At 32.8% G+C, this 21084-nt stretch overlaps 4 protein-coding genes and 1 long non-coding RNA gene across 7 annotated transcripts; 2 read left to right on the plus strand and 3 right to left on the minus strand.

Annotated features, from left to right (window-relative positions):
- Positions 1 to 695: 695 nt before the first annotated feature.
- On the minus strand, positions 696 to 1558 carry LOC146881949 (uncharacterized). The gene is made up of 2 exons (XR_014986271.1): positions 1035 to 1558; positions 696 to 952 (listed from the first exon to the last, which is right to left on the minus strand). It is a non-coding gene; the product is annotated as an uncharacterized LOC146881949 (long non-coding RNA).
- Positions 1559 to 2494: 936 nt separating this feature from the next.
- Positions 2495 to 6489, plus strand: LOC114168231 (Cytokine-induced anti-apoptosis inhibitor 1, Fe-S biogenesi). The gene is made up of 8 exons (XM_028052979.2): positions 2495 to 2647; positions 3010 to 3157; positions 4454 to 4620; positions 4703 to 4774; positions 5157 to 5316; positions 5398 to 5531; positions 6017 to 6091; positions 6174 to 6489. Exons 1-8 carry the CDS (start codon positions 2645 to 2647, stop codon positions 6210 to 6212), a joined length of 798 nt encoding a protein of 265 aa, XP_027908780.1. The 5' UTR covers positions 2495 to 2644; the 3' UTR covers positions 6213 to 6489.
- Positions 6490 to 7202: 713 nt separating this feature from the next.
- On the plus strand, positions 7203 to 8800 carry LOC114168807 (DNAJ heat shock N-terminal domain-containing protein). Its single transcript, XM_028053763.2, has 2 exons — positions 7203 to 7346; positions 8189 to 8800. The coding sequence occupies exon 2, from the start codon at positions 8234 to 8236 to the stop codon at positions 8768 to 8770; it is 537 nt and encodes a 178-aa protein (XP_027909564.1). The 5' UTR covers positions 7203 to 7346; positions 8189 to 8233; the 3' UTR covers positions 8771 to 8800.
- A 434-nt stretch (positions 8801 to 9234) lies between these two features.
- On the minus strand, positions 9235 to 12241 carry LOC114169052 (E3 ubiquitin-protein ligase, putative (DUF177)). 2 transcript variants are annotated; one of them, XM_028054069.2, is made up of 7 exons: positions 11956 to 12241; positions 11656 to 11844; positions 11439 to 11528; positions 10874 to 10960; positions 9750 to 9830; positions 9619 to 9664; positions 9235 to 9457 (listed from the first exon to the last, which is right to left on the minus strand). In XM_028054069.2, the coding sequence occupies exons 1-7, from the start codon at positions 12133 to 12135 to the stop codon at positions 9381 to 9383; spliced, it is 750 nt and encodes a 249-aa protein (XP_027909870.1). In that variant the 5' UTR covers positions 12136 to 12241; the 3' UTR covers positions 9235 to 9380. The 2 variants fall into 2 exon arrangements, with proteins under 2 accessions (XP_027909870.1, XP_027909871.1); XM_028054070.2 differs by lacking the exon at positions 10874 to 10960.
- A 647-nt stretch (positions 12242 to 12888) lies between these two features.
- Positions 12889 to 19693, minus strand: LOC114169259 (uncharacterized). 2 transcript variants are annotated; one of them, XM_028054325.2, is made up of 8 exons: positions 19318 to 19693; positions 18796 to 19206; positions 18137 to 18217; positions 17638 to 18035; positions 16134 to 17436; positions 15561 to 15655; positions 14211 to 14352; positions 12889 to 13875 (listed from the first exon to the last, which is right to left on the minus strand). In XM_028054325.2, exons 1-8 carry the CDS (start codon positions 19493 to 19495, stop codon positions 13199 to 13201), a joined length of 3285 nt encoding a protein of 1094 aa, XP_027910126.1. In that variant the 5' UTR covers positions 19496 to 19693; the 3' UTR covers positions 12889 to 13198. The 2 variants fall into 2 exon arrangements, with proteins under 2 accessions (XP_027910126.1, XP_027910125.1); XM_028054324.2 differs by having other exon boundaries at positions 16119 to 17436; positions 19318 to 19690.
- Positions 19694 to 21084: the final 1391 nt, after the last annotated feature.

Here is a 21084-nt window from a genome sequence, read left to right on the forward strand (position 1 = left end):
TTTTTAATTGAATAAATATTGGAAAAAGTTAGAATTCTACTGCATGTATTTCTCCAACTCATGAAAAGTTATATTTAAATATTTTTTAAATCTTAATATTGAATTATATAATCAAATAAATGTTACATATTTTCTTATAGTTAAATAATACAATAGTATAAACATCCTCACAAATTTATTTGATGAAAATTTACAATCCATTGTCTTTAAAGAAAGTTGTCGTTTTAAATTAACAATAATTTAAAACCAATTACTTTTTTAAAGGCATGAAGGTAAATAACAATCACATTGATTTTCCTTAAGTGCACATTGATACCGATTACCGAAGGTGAGGGTTTTAATATGGTCACTGATCAGTGATTACTAGGGATGGCAACGGGGCGGGACGGGTACGGGTATCATGATTCCATCCCCATAATAAAAATTCATCCCCATCCCCAAACCTAACGGGTATACAACTTTTGACCCATCCCCACCGGGTAACGGGTATTTTCTTATACCCATACCATACCCATTTTTTTATTGTTCCATATATCAATTAAATATTTTTTATAAAAAAAATTTAAAAATCACACCAACGGAATCATGATACTATCAAAATATTCAATATTAATTTTGATTTTCATGATGTCAAATATTAAGAAAAATATTATAATAGTATAAATCTCAAATTAAAGTATCAAATAACAACTAAATAAAATTCAAATAATTATATAAAAGCTAAAAAATTACACATTACTAAAATTTTATAATAACCAAAATATTTATTAATTTTACAAATGATCAGTGGTTTCATTTGCATTCGATCCACCTACACATAGAAAAAAAATGAAAAATTAGATATGATATAATAATTGAAATTGAAAATTTTAATTACTAGAATATAATGTACCTTCTTCATCAGATTCATTTTCACTCATGAGAACATCTTTTCCTTTTAATTTTTTAACACCTACAAACACCAAATGTAGAATATTAGATGAGAATTCACAAAAAATACTAACAAAAAGTATTAATAAATTTGAGTAACTTACCTAGATGGTTTGAGTTTCATATCCAACTTCTTGTACACATCAAAGCCTCTATAGTAATATGATGAAGTCGACTACGGTGAGAAGTTAATATCTGACCACCAGTACTAAAAGCAGATTCAGAAGCTACAGTTGTTATTGGAATAGCTAAAACATCCCTTGCAATTGCTTGAAGGGTTGGAAACTTTAACCCATTTGTTTTCCACCATGATAGGATATCAAATTCTTGTGTAACCGGCAAATTATCTTCTTCCAAGTAATAATCCAACTCTGTTTTCATAACTGTAGTTCTAGATTTTTTCTTTTTTGCCATAAACTCTAAAAATTCATTCGCATCATTATCAACATCCTTTCCCAACTCCAATAATGTAGCTCTATAAGAAGAAGATTCATTCTTTTTTGATTGATATTCCAAAACCAAATCATAGCACATTTGACGAATCCTACTAAGTTTCAGATCAAAATCATTACCATACAATTTATAAAAATAATATTCTAACATGTCCATCTTGTACCTTGGATATAAAACTGAAGCAATTGCCAATATGTTATATAACAAAAAACAAAGAGAATGAGAAATATGTTATATATATATATATATATATATATATATATATATATTATATTATATTATATTATATTATATATTATATTACTATGTATATATATATATTATATGTGTGGATATCTTATGTTTATATATATATATATATATATATATATAGATATATATTTATTTTAAGTATATATTATATTATATTATATAATAATATAAATATAATAATATATATTATATTATTATGTATATATATTATATGTATATGTGTAGATATTTTATGCTTTTATATATATATATATATATATATATATATATATATATATATATATATTTCTTTTAAATTTTTATAAATTTGTAATGTTATAAATTTGTTTATAAAAGATCTCACTAGTTAAATGATTAATTTGTTTTATACGTATATATTATATATATTATATTATATTATTATGTATATATATTATATTATATTATATTATATTATATTATATTATATTATATTACGTGTATATGTGTAAATATATATATATATATATATAAAAGTATATTTTATTTATACGTATATATACTATATTATATTATATTATATTATATTATATTATATTATATTATATTATATTTTATGTGTAAATATATTATTTATTTATATATATTTTTTAGATTATTTAATAAATTATAAATAGTTTAGTAATTTAAGCGGGGACGGGTATTTGGGCGGGTATATATATATCCCCATCTCCATCCCCATCCCCAGTTGAAAATTTCGGGTATTACCCATACCCATACCCATACCCAGTCAAAGCGGGGATTCCCCGTCAAAACGGGAACGGGTTCGGGTGATACCCACGGGCACGGGTTTATTTGCCATCTCTAGTGATTACGTTTACCACGCTCACGTGATTTGCACGATTTTCCTTCCTTCCTTCTCCATATTAAAACCCGCATCTTCTTTCTCCTAATTTCAGTTTAAGAAATTTGTTTCCGCAGTCACCGACTCTGCTCTTTTTCTTGAAGCTTCCATTGTCTGCGGTTGCTTTTGCCTTTGCTTCGCATCGGAATGGTTCGTTCCCTCTTCTTCCCTTCTTTTCTTATCTTTCTCTCTAATAACATGTTAGCTTCCTTTGTTTTCTTTGATTTTAGGTCTTTTTTACGTTCACACTTTCTCCCGCACGTTCGAATTCCTCTTATGATTTCATTTCTTGTTTTCCATCTACCGAGACCAATTTTGATGCTTCAAACTTTTTCATTCCAGTGTTGGAATACTTGAAACTATGCCTTCATCTTCTTCTCTCTCTCTCTCTCTCTCTCTCTCTCTTTTTCGTTTTTCTTTCTTGCTAAATTATGTTGTTATCGTTGTGGGGATAGAAAAACGTGAGCATCTTTATCTTTCAACGTTTTAAATTTAAGTTTTGATTCTTGCAGGATGGTGCAAAGAAACACGGTGCTGTCCTGGCTTTCACAGATGGAGCAGTTCTTCCAGTCAGTCAAGTGTTTGAGGCAATTAGAGAACTTGGCAATGAAGGGGTTCAGGAATCGGATCCTCTAGTTCTTACATCTGCCTCGCTCTTAAGTAATTCTATTGATTCTTCATTCTTTGTTTGCATATCTGTATGCACGTCTTCAGTTTAATCATTTATACTGATTTCGCATAGAATATGTCTTGGCCTTCTTTTAATGAACTTCTGGATAAACACTCTCCAGTTGTAGGAGCTGGAAATTAGGAGGTGGAATGCAATTGTGTGTTACACCAAAGTTAACTATTTTATTGAATCAGTTTTAAATCCAATGAGTTTACAATTTATGACTTTAATTACCCATTTGATCCATGTAGTTGCCAAAATAGTGAATTAGGTCAGTAGAGTGTAGTTTATTGATCACTTGATCTTGCCATCTTGTTTTGGGTGGTTATGGTGGCCCTTATTTCACTTGTTTCTGTTCACATTTTCTCCAGTTCAATGAATCCATAATCTGAATCTCTTTTGTTATCCGTCAGATTGAGATGCATTAGTTTAGAAAAAGTAAGCAGACCCAGGAGTTGAATTACTTTGTATTTCTGGTTTCCTGCTGACGTGTTCAGATTGTGTTCCTGTCCTCTCAGATGAAAAAATCAGTTTCCTTTATAGACTCGTTGAATTTCCATATCATGGTTCTGAAGTGGTTCTTATTGTTCAAGCAGGGCAACGTCCAAATACAAGAATAGCAATTTCAAGCCATCAATAAAGTTAACAAAGCCTTGTCTAATGCTATAATGCGGCTTGATTGTCATTATAATAAAGTTTATTCTTTATTAAAACATAGAAACATATCAACATGCTTTTAGGTTAGACCATTTCAACTCAATATGCTAGGCAAGTCCAAATATGTCAATAACAGCCAAGATATTAAGAACCGGTCTCCAGGTATGTTTGTTGATCAGATAAGAACCAAAAAGGAAAAATGATACTTATGTCAAAGAGAACATCCCCCATTGTGTCAAAATGTGGGTGAGTTATGGTATTTTGTTCTCTCTTGTCATTGACTGCTCGGTTTTTCTTAGTTTCTTTGTTTATCCGCAGCAGTATATAGTGACAAATTTAAATATATTATATCTTAGCTACATCTACTTTGGATCTTCAACAGATCGGTGGTTCAACCTTTAGTTTAGGCAACAAAATGCCTGAACTGCAACAAAATTGGAAATAGCCAGTCCTTCCTGTATTTTTGTCCAATCCAATTCCTTTAAACATGTCAACCAATAGTTGTTGTTTCTTTAAAGAACATGGATGCAAATTCACATTTCCATTGGAAATGCTCAATTCCATTTCACACATATATCATATTTTATTGTACTGTAACCATTTTTTTCACCTATGATTGCAAATTTCAGGCAATTTGCCAGTGGAGTCTTCCTCTGTTGATTCTGCTATTTTAATCTGGTTGTCAAGTGATTGTCCTGGGGCCCAACTGATTCAAGAAATCCTTAGAGTGTTAAAAGTGGGTGGTATAATTCTCATTCGCAAGTCACCTCAGTCTACTGTGGGGTCATTTGATAAGGTAATAACGTCTTATATTGTATCCAGGGGAATTGATATTGTTTTATTGCACAGTCTGATTATTTTCCCCGTTATCCTTGTAGATAATATCTGATCTTCAGGGCAAGTTATTGCTGGCAGGGTTTTCAGAAACCCAAATTTTACAATCAACTGGTGTAAGTTTCATTAACTGGAATCTTCCTATCCTATGCCTCTTCTATTCATCTATTTCTTATTGTTTTCTTGTGTTTGGTGTTGTACAGCAGAATACAATAGCCTGACATCTGTCTTAAAACCAGTCTATTTTTATTGGCAACTATTATTGTGAAGTTATAGGTTTCTCAGTTTGAGCACAATTATTAATTTTCATTAGTTTTTTTTTTCTACTTTCAATCATGATCTTCCGTGTCCTTGTGGCAAATTTGTCTTTCTATTGTATGGTATGAATAGTGAATTATAGGTCTAGAATCATCAATCATTCTTTCTCTTTCTTTCCTAATTAATTGTTCTTGCCCTCTTACAAATTATAAGAATCAATATGCTTTGTATTGCTCATAGGTCAAAGCTAAAAAGCCCTCATGGAAAGTTGGTTCATCATTTTCCTTAAAGAAGGTGATAAAGAGTTCACCTAAAATACAAATTGATGTTGATTCGGATCTTATAGATGAAGATAGTCTTTTGACTGAAGAAGATTTGAAGAAACCTCAGCTACCACCAGGTAAGGAACACCTTTTAAGTTTGTTCTACAACTAGTATTTTGTGTTATACTAGGTTCTTAGCTGACATGCTTGTGCCATAGGTGATTGTGAAATTGGGAGTACTAGAAAAGCCTGCAAAAATTGCACCTGTGGGAGGGCCGAAGAAGAGGAAAAAGTTTTGAAGTTAGGATTGACAGCAGAACAGATTAATAATCCTCAATCAGCTTGTGGCAGTGTATGTGTTACTTATTTTCCGTTTGTAATATATAGTTTGTTTATGCTTTCTAAGGCTGTGTGTTCAACAAGAATTCATTTTTGCTTTCTGCACATTTTAGGCATCGAAGTTCTGACCTGTTTAATAGCTTCCCAATTTGGTTTGTTAGCTTTTTGTAATAATTCAGATGATTTAGAGGCAAAGAAGCATTAAAGCAACCTCTCTCCCCAATTCATGGAACCTAACTTAAATATCATGAAATATAAGAGCTAGTGCTACATCATAATTTTTTTCCTTTGTTGCACATAGCTCATGAATGTGGATATAGAAGCTTATGGATGGAAGAAATGCAAATGTTATTGCCATTTCTTTCGATTTAGCTATGAAAGCTTGCTGAGTTTGTGAGCTTTAAATAACCCTCTAAATTCAGGTGGCAACCTCACCTAGTAAAGAAAGGAATTTATAAAATCCACTTGTATGTCCTCAAATTTGTCTTTAATATGCAGTGTGGACTCGGAGATGCATTCAGATGCAGTACCTGTCCTTACAAGGGATTGCCTCCCTTTAAATTGGGCGAGAAGGTACTTTGCTTTCTCTCTCTCCCTCTCTTCAATTGGTGTCATTTCTTTTAGTATGTACGAATCATTCCTTATTTTGATGCAGGTAGCACTGTCCGGTAACTTCCTTGCTGCAGACATATAAATGGATAAGATTGCAGTACGATTTGTCATGGAAATCCTATTATTATAGGATTACTTATGTAGTATTTGTCAAACCCGAGTTATGTTAATACTACTACCAGAGATTCATGTTTTCCAGCTATTTGAGCTGTAATGTCATTTGTCTCTTTAACTCTTGTATTTCCTTGATAAATCCCTTCATGCTTAATAATAAGCTTGGAGACAGTGGTTTTATCAACCAACGTATAAATTTAATATTCTAGCAGGCTTTCCAGATTTATAAATTTAATATTTTCTCATTGAAACATGTCATGTAGTTTAAAATTTAAGATTTAGAATTATGAAAAAAATTATTTTGAAATTTTTAAAATTTAGTAATAAGAATAGAAGAACTTTTTTGTTTTAGAAAAGTATTTTTTTATTGACGATTAAATAAATCATTAATAAATATTTTGAATGATATAAATCTAGTAAAATATAGCATAATAAAACCAAAAAAGTGAAATATGATCTCGTAATAGATATAATCTAAGAGCAGTTAATTTAGAGAATAACTATATAGGTTAATAAATTTATTTATTATATAAGATTATGAAAAAAAATTCACTTTCTTAATCTTTATATAACCTTTATTTATTATATATAATTATACGATTAGATTTGAGACATTGAATATAGTGGGAAACAATGGAACAATGCGGGAAATCTTTTGTTTCCACGTCCAAATATTTTGATATATACAATTTTTTGTGATTTTGCAGTACAAGGAATGATATTTTCGCAATTCAAATAATCGATATAACTAGGAGGGGGAAATAAATTAAATTATGCTAGCTTCCTGTTAAATAGAAAATATATATATATATATATATATATATATATATATATATATGTCGATTTTCAATTTTAATATATATTTAACACAATAATTTTCTTCAGAACGACATGGATAATTTACTTTAGTTTAATTTATTAAAAAAAAATTGAGAAAATTTTCATTATAAAATATTTATATATATTAAATTCAACCTAACTAAACAAAGGAAGAGAAGGTGTTGGAGAAGAGGGGAACGTAGCTGAAACTGCAGAAGGAAAAGCAGCGGAAAAAGGTCATAAATCACAGATCGATCATCTCTGGTTCCAATTCCGATTCCGGGTGCGTACTCGCATTTATTATTTGTCTGCTCCAACGGCGTCGTTCAAGACTGCTGAGCTTCTTCTTTTTTTCTGGTTTCTCAGAACAACTTAGGTTTTGGTGGCATAATCTTGAGTTAATTAGAAATTATAAGTTGGGGTAATTTTATTTTATTTATAATACTCTCTACCCTGTAAAAGTAGGATTTCGATGGTACTAACAGAACCAAAGTAATCTGTTCAAGTCCATTCTAATTCCGTTTTTCAACTTTCAACATCTCATTCTATTGTATTGTATGGGGCTTGAGTCCCACATGGAAAGTATGAGATTCTAGAGTGAGTTTACAAGGCTTTGGTTTCTGCAACTACAACAACTAGTTTTTGTGATGTGCTTCTCCCTGGGTTGTTTGGGTAATAATAATTCAGTTGTACTGAATGTTTAACCTTCTGTGACACCCTGACAGGTTGATGTGTGTGTGTAAATTTTTTAGTTGTAAATTGATTTTTTGTAATCAATTTGTTCGTAGTAAACATGTATATTCTCTCTTAGCTCTCTGTTCTCTACTCTGTTTTTCTTTCATTCTTTCTTAAATGCATTCTTTCACCCTTTCCTTTTTCAATTTGTGTATATTTTTGTAAGGAATTGTTGCTATGTGTTATTCCTCTAGGGATTCCATGTTTGTATAAATGTGAGCATACATTTTGTTTGTAATATTTTTTTTTTATCCTCATTTTTACTGAATCTAGGGTTGTAAGTGTGTGGCGAATGTGATGGGTGATGTAATTGAAGAGGAGGAAACTTTTGGAAGAACCTTTATTACTATGACTATTTGCTTGCTTCTGATGTTTATGTGTTGAACGCAGACAACATTTCTCTGTGGGTGGTTTGAGCTGAAGCAACATCAAAAAATGATTCTAGACAAGAATGCGATTCAGGAAACCCATTATAAGGTTCTTAACGTCAAAGAAGATGCAAATTATGAAGAAATTCGTACCAGTTATCGCAGTGCTGTACTCAGCTTACATCCTGATAAGCTATTGAAGTCGTCAGAGAGATCCAGCAGCAATGAAATAGATGGAGAGAGATTTCTGAAAGTGCAGAAGGCATGGGAAATTCTGAGTGATTCAAGCTCTCGCTCGTGTTATGATAAGGAGCTGCGAAGCACAAGACAGGATTTCTTGGCTGCTGAAGTTGCCGAGGATTTAAGGTTAGACGATATGATGGTTGAAGATGGTGGAGAAGCATTGGAACTGTTCTATCAATGCCGATGTGGTGATTACTTTTCTGTAGATTCGTTGGAATTGGAGAAAATGGGATATTCTTTATTGAGGGAGGGAAGTGGGATATCTATACTCAGTGTTGATACTTTACCTGGATCAGTGATTCTTCCATGTGGATCTTGTTCGTTAAAAGCTCGTCTGTTAATCTGTATGGATGACATTTGAAATTAAATTATTACCAATTTTTTGTATGAATACTGACTGTTGAGATCATTAACATTTTCTATATGATAGCATTTTCAGCTGCCTGTAATGGGTAATTCAAATCTGAATTGTCGTTTTTCAATGTTTACATGGAAATAGAACAGAGTGATATTTGGAGTATAGATTCTCTATTGAAATTTTGGTATTGTCACCTTAAACAGTATCAAAAACTCAGCAAAGATTTTAGCAGAGAATTCAAATTTTGATATTTGTTTCTGATTAGCTATACCAACTCACTTGTTCAAGCATGATTTTAAATTTTTTCTTCTTTTCTCATCAAAGAGATGTTAAATCCTGCATTTTAAACAACTTCGGATGGGACTCTGGCTAAACCTATAAGAGTGTCGCTTGTTTTTGAGAGTCTAATGTATTTTTTGTCATTCACTATATTATCTAATGTGTGCAGAAGTATTCACATGCAAGACTAAGTAAAACAGATATTTGAAACATTCATTAGTAATGGTATTGCCCATCAGAAAGGAGGGTATTATTCATCAATACATTATACATACAATCTATTTGCAAACTGACGATTATTGTATACATGAGAGTTATTAATTTATGCTATAAATTATAAATTTGTTTTCTTTAGTGCCAATAGTCTAGACCACCTTTTATCAACCGAAGCCTGACTTTGTCCAGTTATATCTGAAAAAAATAAAAATCAAGATCATTAATAAGCATATCTTAGATTCTTTTTTCAAGGTTGCTTTTGGTACTATTCCTTGTATTACAAAACATTAGAAGAGTAATGAATAACAACCTCTTGATCGCCATGAAAATTTCAAATAGTAACGAAAAATGCTTACATTGTATTGTACCCTCAGTTTTCTCGCATGATTCCGAGCAAGAGTCCTGCAAAGTTAAAAATAAATATAAAAAATAAAAAATAAAACCCAACATGTAAAAACATGATATGCAATACTGCTAATTATTATACTTTTACTGCTGAGTTTAGTCGAATGGCATCTTGTACAAGAGAATCCAGATCAACTTCGTGTCCAGGTCTAACATATATCACCTGTATTGAATGAATAACTGTGTTAATCAGTTTTTTTTTTTTTTTCTATCGACAAATATGGGAGATTTGAATCCACAAATTTGCTTATCATCTCTTTCAACTTTATCCTTAAGTTATCTTAAAATTCCACAGCTGTGTTAATTAGTATTGAACATGTTATGATTTGAAATCATCTCGTGGCTAAAAGTTTGTTATAGGTATTGTCACTCCTTAAAATAGGATGTAAAAAGAGCTATATCCATTGAAATATTGCTTTAAGACCAGTTCTAAAATTCAATTCACGACATTTTAACCTCAAATTTTGACATTTAGAACTATCGAATATTTTTGTTGCTAAGGTAGAACTGCAATCGTCTACCATCTCTGGCCTACTTTCATGGCTAATAGTATGGTGGTGAATTATTTGAAGTGATAAAACGAGCATATTGACCCTTAATTTGCTTTCAGGTACCTCATACTAACTCACTTTACATCAAAAGTGAATATAATATGTTATCTTTTCAATTTAGAAGACCAAAATCCAATATATATAAAATAGTTAAATTAACATATATTTGGAATTAATAATAAACATCACAGGCAACTTAAGTAACCCACAATTTCTGATATATGCTAGGAGTCTCTTTAAATATAACTTGCAAGTGTTTCTAAGAGTTTCTCTATTACTTGGAAGTTTGAAAAACTTTAAAATAATTTAAGAATGGTTTGGATGAGCTTGTGTATAAAAACTTCTTAGAAAAGAAAAATATGAATAAAGAAATAAAAAAATATTTTTTTATAAATTAAAATTAAAAGGTTTAAAAGCATATGTAAATTTTACTTTCCTTTTGCTTACATAAATTCTTACAGAAAAACTCCTCCAAACCCAGAAATGGGAAAGACAACGAGACACGAGCCTTTTGAAATAGTTCTAAAAATTACAACAAAATTTGCCCGTGAGAATTGCATGGGTGAACTTTTTCAAATTGACATTAATTTAGAGCAACTCCATAAACAGAGATACAAAAGAATGAAATTACGTGGGGGTTTAAGAGGGTAGTTACATTAGGGTCAGCTCCAATATCAAGTAGTGGTTGCTTGCGTTCGTCTTTAGGTGCTATAAGAACCCATACGTTAAATTTAGCATCAATCTGTAACCATTAGTGAATGCAGAGTCAACCATAGAACCATAGAATATGTTTAACAATGTAGATGATATATCTTCAAGACATCAATTGCAACAACATTATGCATGCAAATAACACATTTTCATTCCAAGAATTTCGTAGATGCATGATGTATTTGTGCACTTAATTGTCCCAAACTCACACACATTGGTAAAGAAACCCGAGGCTTTTCAGGTAGAAAAAAGAGGAACGCGAGACTGCGTCTGAGCTTTGTATTGAATAGTTGTTTTGCTATGGTCAAAATTCTCTTACCCACTAAAATATCAATATAAGAGGAATCTAATAGAAAAAACAAAACCACAGAGATATCACAGTGAATAAGTATCAATTCATGGTATTTGAATCAAAAATAAATAAATAACAACTGCATTGCCAATGCATGTAACAAATCACAGACCAAGAAATTAACTAACACATAGTGGTGACTGAAAGAAAGAAATACCTGTCGGCAATAGGGAGTAGAACAGTTGCTGCACTTTCTAGTGAAGGATGTGGTGACTCTTCCATCCACGGATAAACCAAAGCTAGCATGCTGCCATTACCATGTACAAGTGTTGACAATCAAACAATCAACTTCAAAATCTGATACTATTGATTCCAGTCACCAATGGAGATTAAAAAAAAAATAATACAATTCGAGATGAAATGTTTGGAAGCACCTTTTGGACGGAGAGATTGATGAAAACTTGTGCGTTCTTACGTGAGTTACCATCGTCTTCGATCAAATCCTGTAAGTCTAGGTCGTGCAAAGAGACTAGATAATCACTTGTCCAATCGCCGTGATATCTGCCATCACCAGGTGATATTGTGATCAAACGCCGAGGAGCCCTGCTCGTGTTCTTCCCAATCTACGTTTTGCCACATCAAGTAAATAAATACTACAAACACCTCCTTAATAAACTTGAGTTTGGAACAAATTAGAGAAATGAAGGAATTAAGGAGGGGGAATAGCGAGTTACCAAAGGAGAGTTAAAGTCATCCTTTCTTTTGGAAGAAGCAGTGACAGTGACAGTGGCATTATTGTAAGAGTGAATCCGAGAGAGGAACCTGAAGGTGTTGTTGAGCTTATCTATGGAGTTGTATGGAATGAATATTGGATTGAAGCTCCTTTGCGATACCAAATTTCCTGCATTTGCCATCACTCTCTGGAGTCTAATCTAAGCCATGGTGGGATATTTTACGCTTCTATAATGCTCAAACCTTATCTTCTTAATGTGTGACTGGTGTTTATGCATCGTATGCAAAATTGCAGATGTAGTTTTCTAGGAAATCTTTTATCATTTCATTCTTGAAGGGAATTTTCATTTTTATTTTTCCACCTTATTACTTTATCATTTCTAAATCATTGAAATATATAATAGAAATAACTTAATTTGATTTAGAAATTAATTTTATATTTACAAATATACTTGAATTTTATTAAAAACATGATTATAAATTAATTGAAAGAAAATAAGTGGTTTCTTTAGTGTCTTCATCCACAAGGGGTAAAATGGATGATCAAAACTAAAATCATGTAATCAAACTAAACCAAATTTAAATAGACCTTCAAATGTACTTAAATAAGAAAATAAAACAAGTAAGCTCCTGTTCTTTAATAATCCAGAAAAATGTTATAAGTGAAATCTAGCGTTTGTTTTTCTGAAACAAAAAACACGATCAACAGATAGTTATCCTATTGGTTATGTATACTCACCAAATATGCAGCTTTTTGTATTTTATAGCCTTTAATATATAAACTTTAAGCCGAACCGCGCAGTAGAGAATTGGATTTAATTAACACTGATTTCGTATCCAAAACCAAAAACTGAGCCTAACCTGTGACTGAATTCCGTTTACGACAAATCAGGTCAAACTAATTTCCATGTTACTCATCACAATGCAACAGGGACTTATTTGAACTGATTTTTTTAGGTTAATTGATAAGTCAACGAATTTGTTCAACTCCTCCAAGTGGGCATCTGTTGCTTAAAATACCACTAAACACAACAAATGTGCTTCAAGTACCCATTTCTAAACAAAACTTTGGATGACTTACCCAAGCACACATTTTCCTATTTTTCTGCGCCCCCAAAGACTACTTCTAATGAATCACGAATGTGGATGTTATTTTCTACAGTATATGCATTGTGAATTAATTCTATAATTAACAAGGCCATCAGAAATGTTATCGGTACAGTAAGGATGGTCAATAAATGGCAATCACGGCCAATTTAAATGTCTCGTTGCATCCTCACTCAAGTTCCAAGCTCCTTCCGCCATCTCATCATATAACTGTTTCCATCCCCAACTTGAATATCCCAAGAAAAACCAGTAATTCCTAACTGGTTCATTTGCCGACTTCAGTTCCTCAATTTTACGAATTGTCGTTACTTGATCAAGTAAGTAAATTCCAGGCAGGATTTCAGGTAAATGATTTCCGGAAACTGTTCTAGTTAAGGATAAAAGAGGCATTCCAGTTTCCATTACTGGACCTCCCAGGGAGAGAGGAGCCTCTTTCAATTTTTCCAATTCTTTTTCCAGTTTAGGCAGAAGACTCCATCCTATATGTTTGTTGAGGATAAGACCTTGAAATCCAGTTGCTTCATTGGCTGCAACAATGAGAATCTTTGATCCATCAAACGGATGAACGCCCAAAAGCTTTTCTGTGGCAATTAGAACTGAACCAATCACCACGTGAGGCAATGCTTCGTGCAGTCCATTTGTTACGGGTGAACTCACTGGGCTAGGTCTAACCACCTGGTTTAGCATTTGGTCATGACCTTGGGCTCCATGATATTTGCTGTGTGATTGAAGTGGTTCTGGGTTGAAATCAGTTAGCAAAGCATCATATAAGTTTTTATTTTTGCCTTCTCTTTCAGATAGCCACAGAACTGCCACTGGAACCATGAAACAAAGTCAAGAATTAAATTTAGACTACCATAGTAAATGTTAAAGTTAGAAGAAATAGAAAACAGGGAACTTTTAGAAACAGAAGTTGAAAGACGATACACATACACTAGCTACAAGTCTATCACTCCCCTGTCAAGTTCATCTAAATCTAGATAGAACCTCACAAGTCTACGTACATACTAGGAACCAGATGAATAGGAAATGAGGATGCGGTGATGAATCAATGATCATCGGTATACGATCAAAGTTTAACGCCAAAAGTCACATATGCTATTTCATAAATTATATATACAAAAATAGCATATCACAAATGAATGTTTACCTTTTTCTCTGATAAGATTATGAAAGTGACTTCCGTGCTCTGCCACAAATTTCATAACCTCAATTACAGCGATATCTCCTTCATAAAGAAGAGGTTTCTTCTTTTCTGCTGGAAATAAAATTAGAGCAGGATAAACTTCCCTCTGCATATTAAAAGTACAACAGACAACATTAAGTCAAGTACTTTCAAGAGTATAAAATTTCAAATTGGAAGGCCATACAATCAATTATTCAAATACAATGTTATTTCAAATAAATCGTGGCTGAGAATCACATCATTCATACTTTAGTTATATGCAATGAAACTTAATCAATCCCATCTCAAAATTTATTATTCCAATTTATACATGCTTCTCCCTCAAATGAGCAACAGCTGTACATGAAAATTATGGCTACCTCACGAAGTGAAATAAACTTTTCGAAAAGGCATTGATGTCTTTTAATGCTTATAGATGTCCAAGGCAAAAAAGGATTTTGACAGAAATTGCATCGGGTTGAGCACCGATTCCTTTCATTGGTATTCCAAATATTCCACTGAATGAAAATTAGCCTGCCTACACTGCTTACTAGATTTCCTTTTTTGTATTTCAAACTGCACATGATCAGTTGGACCATCCACTTTTAGTCTTTGGATACAAGTTAACAAATAACTGTTTGCCTAGTTCAAGCTTCACCAATTCATTAAGTTTATTTTTTCAGCCGTGTGAGGATGGGTGGGGGGTAATGAGCCGGAATCATCACCATGTTAGCCCAATATTTGAAAATTTATCATAAAGTAACCATAAAAAATTCATCACGTTGATTTGACCCAACAATAATGAATTCATGATAAAGATGAACAATACATTGCTGAACAAGTACAACGCAATAACAAGCTCAAAATGCTGACGAAAGTATGACAATAATGCATAACAAATTCTCAATTAGGTCCTTACACGTAAAAACTTATTAAATCAGTCCCTACATGCTTAAAACATAAAAGATTTGGTCCCTGTCACAATTACTCTTTTATGCATTTTTAATTTGGTCCTCGTACAAATACCGCATTCTTAATTTGGTCACATACATGTAGCATAGCATGTTCTTAATTTGGCCGCTTACAGTTAGGAACCAAATTAAGAACGTGCTAAACATTTAAGAATGTGTTACATACATGTATAGGAAACATGTTAAGAATGCAAAAGGGACCTAAAGGTGTCAGGAACCAAAATTTGTAACGTTTTGCATGTGTAGGAACCAATTTGATAAGTTTATGTAGGGTCCAGTGGGACTTTGCATAGAGGGGATAAATTATGTGTTTAACCTAATCATAAAAACGAGACAAGGACCAAAAATATAGCTTCACAAGTACCTGGTCTAATGACTTCAGTATCAAATCACAGTCATTCAGAGTACAATCCAATAAGTAGATCACCGGAAACTTCATCATGACATGATCCAAATTTTCTGCCATGTAACAATCAATTGTCACTTTTAGCGATTATGTCTACCACTTGGTCGGCAAATACTCCCACAAACCAATTTAAAAAACATCATACAACATCAATCAGTCCACAAAACAAAACAGTATAGGAACCATTGGGATTCATGCTAAGATCAGAGGTGCAGAGTCAAAATCGGTTACATATTTGAAGTGAAAAGTTAAAATTGTGTGGTTGAGTAACAAACAAGTGAACACTGTAAAGCAGTTGGTGGCAATAACATGCACAACAGATACAAGACCAGCTAATTGCTAACATAAAAGCTCCTGACCATTTTATTATAAGAAAAACAACAAGCTTCTCACATTTTATCTTAAAACCGAGACACAACAAAACTTGCTGAAAACAAATACCTTAAGCAAGCATCTTTATCTGAATGAAGTACGAGGTGGTAGAGTGAAGAGACAAACAGAAACATGGAGTCTTACCATGATCAGATATACCTTCCACGTTCTGAGATCCACTCTTCAACATATTCACATAGCCCTTGATGGCCCGATATACTTCACGAACAACCATTTCCATTCTCTGGCAGAAAGAACACCAGTTATTGCTGAACAAGATCAAGACATCTTTATTCCATGCATTGGAAGTATCTTCTTTGTTAGAAAGATTAAAACCAATAGCAAGTTCAGAGAAACTATGAGCCGTGATTTGAGGTATAGAATCTATCTCATGAAAATCCAAATTAACAAATGGAGGATGGATGGGCCCCTTTTGACCTTGAAGTACATGTTCTGACCGCTGATATGGATGTAGGGTTCTATTAAGAAACTCGGAGAGAAAATCATATAGTGAAGAAAAGTTGAAACTTTTCTCACCAGGATAAACATAGTGTTGCTGCTGAATGGGATCAACTATAACCAAAGATGGAACTCCAACATCACCCGTGAGTCTTTCAAGTAATTGATAATTACCATCAGAATAGAAAAATGAACCATTAAAACCAAGAAAATGAGTCAGTTCTTCCTCATACTTGTTCCCACCTGAAGAATCATCTGTTTCTGATCTCACAAATTTGGCAGTAGAAAGTTCATTATCTGCAACAGATTCCCCAGGCTGCACAGACTTCATCTCCTCATGTGTGATGATAGAAGGTCTATTCCCTTCAGCATGCTCAGAAGATAGCTCGGTCGATTTGGGATTTGCCTTAACCTCTCCAGCAGATCTATATGGATCCCCATCTAGCACCACAGTATTCGCATGGCCCTGTTCAGAGGTTACTGTTGGAATTTGATTTGACTGAACTTCTGAATATGGTTGTTGTGTACTAGCTAACCCGATATCCATATCATCAGATAAAAGTTGGAAGCCTAAATCCTTTGCTAGGGAGCTTAGTTTTCTATCATTCTGTCGCTGGAGGAGATAACCCAATATTTCATTCAAAGAACTCCCTTGAAGATCAGAAGGTACATTGTCTAAACTAACTTGTTTACCCTCATTTATAATCATGACCGAAGAAATCTTCTCTTTTAGTTTAATCTTTTGGGCTGGCATAGATAACTTTAACCTCGGATGTTCAGATGTACTCTTCAAACCATGATAATATTTATCATGACTGTCATTCTTCTTCTTGCCTGCTTGATTCGCACTATGATAGTGTTGTGCCAATTCTCTAAAAGCTTCAAGAGCTTCCTTACTTTTTCCCCTAGTTTCTGAGGATTCAGATGATCTATCAACAAATAGAAGTACAGATGGCTTATTTGCTGGTAGAATGGGCTCTTGATCATGTCCATTACCTTCCAGCTAAACACAAATAAGACAGGGTAAGTTCCAAAAATGGTTATTAATTGAAAGAAGGATGGATGCTTGCTAGTGGTAGTGTATCTTCATTTGTTAAATAAACTAGTCCACTATAATAATTACACATAGGATACAGGAACGATGGAATTAAATTATGGCATATACTTCATAGCATGGAACAAAAGACAGAAAGGTTTGATTCACCTCTTTAACATAATAACTATTCATCTGCAAAACATAGTTTAAGTCATCCTCTTCTTTGAGAATATTTGAACAACTTGAACATCCAGCCTGATACTGAACCGCAAACCATGGGCCATAATCACCAACACCTAGGGATGAAAGCATTGACCTATTCGAAACCAGGCCAAATCTGTTTCGCTCCGGAGGAAAAAAGAATTCTCTCACAACAGTCATGAATTTCAGGTAAAAAGAATGAAACCGCTCAAATTCTTCAGATGATGAACAATAATGTACAACATCATGATTCCTATCCTTGGAGCCCTCCAAAAGACCATAATTTAACAAGCTAAACTCCCCCAGCCAAGGAGCTTTACAAAACCCTTTATCAACACCAAGTTCAGCCTTGCATGTGTCCTCATCTGATGATTTGGAAATAGGAAAAAAAGACACAGAAAATAATGAAATGAAGAATTTACTTGTTAAACTCGAGGTTTTTCATTGACAAGCACTTAAATAATACCAGCCACCTTCTTGTTAGTCTTCCCCCTTGACACATGCATTCCACTATTCCCTCTGCTAAGATCCATTCCATGGTTATTCCCTGCAAAGAAACGCCCACACAGACAGTGAGTCACCTTCTGCTGAGTGACCAACCATTAAGACATTCCAAGTAACATAAATACACTGATTAAAAGGGAGATACTATAAAACAGATCCATATTCCCTAAAGTCGAGGAATAATCAGGGAATCAATGAATTCAAACAATAAAAACCGTTGGATAAGTATCATACAACTCATGAAATATAGATAAAATATAACCATGTGATTTAAGTTTTTTTTTTTTACTTTAAATAAGCCTCTAAAACCATATATCATTCGATCTTCATCTAACGGAGCTAGTTGACAAATGTGCAAATGCAAGAAATACCGGAAAACATATTTTTCCGCTCTCCAATTAGAATTTCATCCTAGTAATCTTCAATATTTCTTTAATGCGGACCTTTTACCAAGTGAAACTCAAATTCTGATAGAACAACCATTCGAAAAAACACTTATTGAACTGTTAACAACCTTCGTCCTACCTACCTCTAATCATCAATGTCACGGACATTATTTCAGAAAAAAGGCAAATATTAAGTTAGGTGCAGATTCGTGACATCAAATTCGTTAAAACTCACCAAGGACGGGGAAACTGTTTTGCGTTCCGTTATCTTTAGTACTTTTGGCGAGCAACTTGGGCGTCCAACCACAAAAATCAACGAGAACAATAGCTTTGTCAGTGGAATCAATGAATGATCTTAAATCCAGAGGAGAATTGAGAGCCGCGAGAGGAACCTCCTCAGGCGCAAGGGATATATAAGGATACAACGAGAACAGAATATTCTGAGCTCTGAATCTTCCACGGTACTTATAAGACACAGAATAATGGAAATAGACGAGTGTTATCTCATCGGTAGCACCTATGGAATCTGCTAGAACCTTCTCGGTGTTTCTATGCATGCGCATGAGTTTGAGAGAGGCGAACTCTTTAGGCTTAGCGGAAACTGCAAGCGAAACGTCGTTCATGAGAGATCGAGCCTCGCCAGACCCTGCGGTTCAAAATCGAAATCAATTCATCAAACACGTTAGGAGCAGAAGAGCGCAACGCAACACGTAATGGTGTTGGTCGAATGAAGAGTGTGACGAGTAGAGTGAAGTACAAGGAAGCGCCACGAGAAGGAGGAGGTGACTATGGAGACGGATCTGTGAAGAGAAATTCTGCTTGGTGAGGATCTGCCATTGGAATTGAGATTGGGAAGATGATGAGCATCGATATTGGGGAACAATGGATAACGATGCTAATGCTATAACAAACACGGTCAATAACGGTAACTTCATTGTCTCTCGGTTGAAGATGCTACGCTATGGCACGGTTGGTTCAGTGGAGTGAATACCAGTGCAGTCACCGCCACCAGTGTCTCGCTCGCACATCACACACCGGTGATATTCTTTGTGGACCGGGTCGGGCTAACTCGGATCGGAAAGAGAAATGCTAACATATTTTGTTTTTTTGTGTTGGGACGATGATAATTTTATTTATTTTTTCATGTGATGATAATAGCGAGTACTAAATTTGCAATATTATGTTATTGCGGATATCAAGTTGCGAGGGCAAATGTATAAATGAAATAATATTATCTTTGAGAAGTAATGTTATGATTTTTTATTTATTTTTACAATTATGGTTATATTTATAATTTTGGAATAAGTATCATTTTAGTCTCTAAATTTTGATTTAAAATTAGAATTTGTTTTTATATAAAATTTTTGTATATTTTGATTTTTCAACTCTAAAGTTGAATAAATATAGTTCTTTTAATTCAATATATTTTTTTTTTACGTATTTTATGTTAGTGTTGAAATTGTTTATAAAATTTAACACATTTTTAATTTAATATCTGTTATAAAATATATTCGACACTTAAAAAAATTAATGTAATTAGATTAAAAATATTATATTTATTTTTTTTTTTTTAAATTTACGAATCAAAATACGTTAAAGTTTCAAACAGAAAAAAAAAAAACGAATTCTAATTAAGTCAAAATTTAAATACTAAAATATACTTAATCCAATAATTCTAACATATTCTTATAAGAACTAATTATATAACTTTATAGTGTAAAATTATAATATAAATTCACTGTCATGTTTTTATTTTGTTGGTTGATATCATGATTATATCATCAAGAAGAATACTTACACTTTTGTTAAGATAACAAAAACAATTATGACGACAACGTTGTCCACATAATCCTTGTTCTTATTTGAATCTAAATACGAATAAAAAAAATGTGTATTAGTTTTTGTTGTTTAACTTAATTATACGATCAAGGATGTTTTAAAAGTTAAACGTTTTGTATGGGTTGTTTGCATTATATCTTTGCAATATGATTTAGAAACGAAATATAGAATCATATTTTAATAAAGTCCAGACTCTTTATATTTATAAGTGTGTTTAACGTTTTCAAAAACCCAGTAGATGTTGATTTTTATTACATTACAAAAAATCAATATAGACATTGATAATAGAAACAACAAATATTTCATTTATCTATTTAAATGCTATAAATTTTAACTGTTTTGACTTATTTCATCCCTACAAATGGATATTCAACTCAATCTCAAAGTCATGAAAAACAGGATGTTAGAGTTGAGAAAAAAATGTGACTAAAGAATTTTTATTCTAGTTAAAAACAAAATTATATACCCATTTCATATTTGGCATGTGAATATGTAAAGTTTTTGCTTTTTTATACCAGTTTTAAAATTAGTATAAATATATAGGTTATAAGTAATGTTTTTTATTTTAATATCAGTTTTATTTGTACTTCTCACTAGAGATGGTAATATGGGTCTGGCCTATCGAGCCGATCCGCAGGTCCGTGAAAAAAATGCGGACGAGCTACGGTAGTGAGCTTGCAGGCCC

Source organism: Vigna unguiculata, chromosome 11 (genome assembly GCF_037176805.1).
Source record: "Vigna unguiculata cultivar grain cowpea cultivar isolate G323 ecotype 2 chromosome 11, ASM3717680v1, whole genome shotgun sequence".
Lineage (NCBI taxonomy): Eukaryota > Viridiplantae > Streptophyta > Magnoliopsida > Fabales > Fabaceae > Vigna > Vigna unguiculata.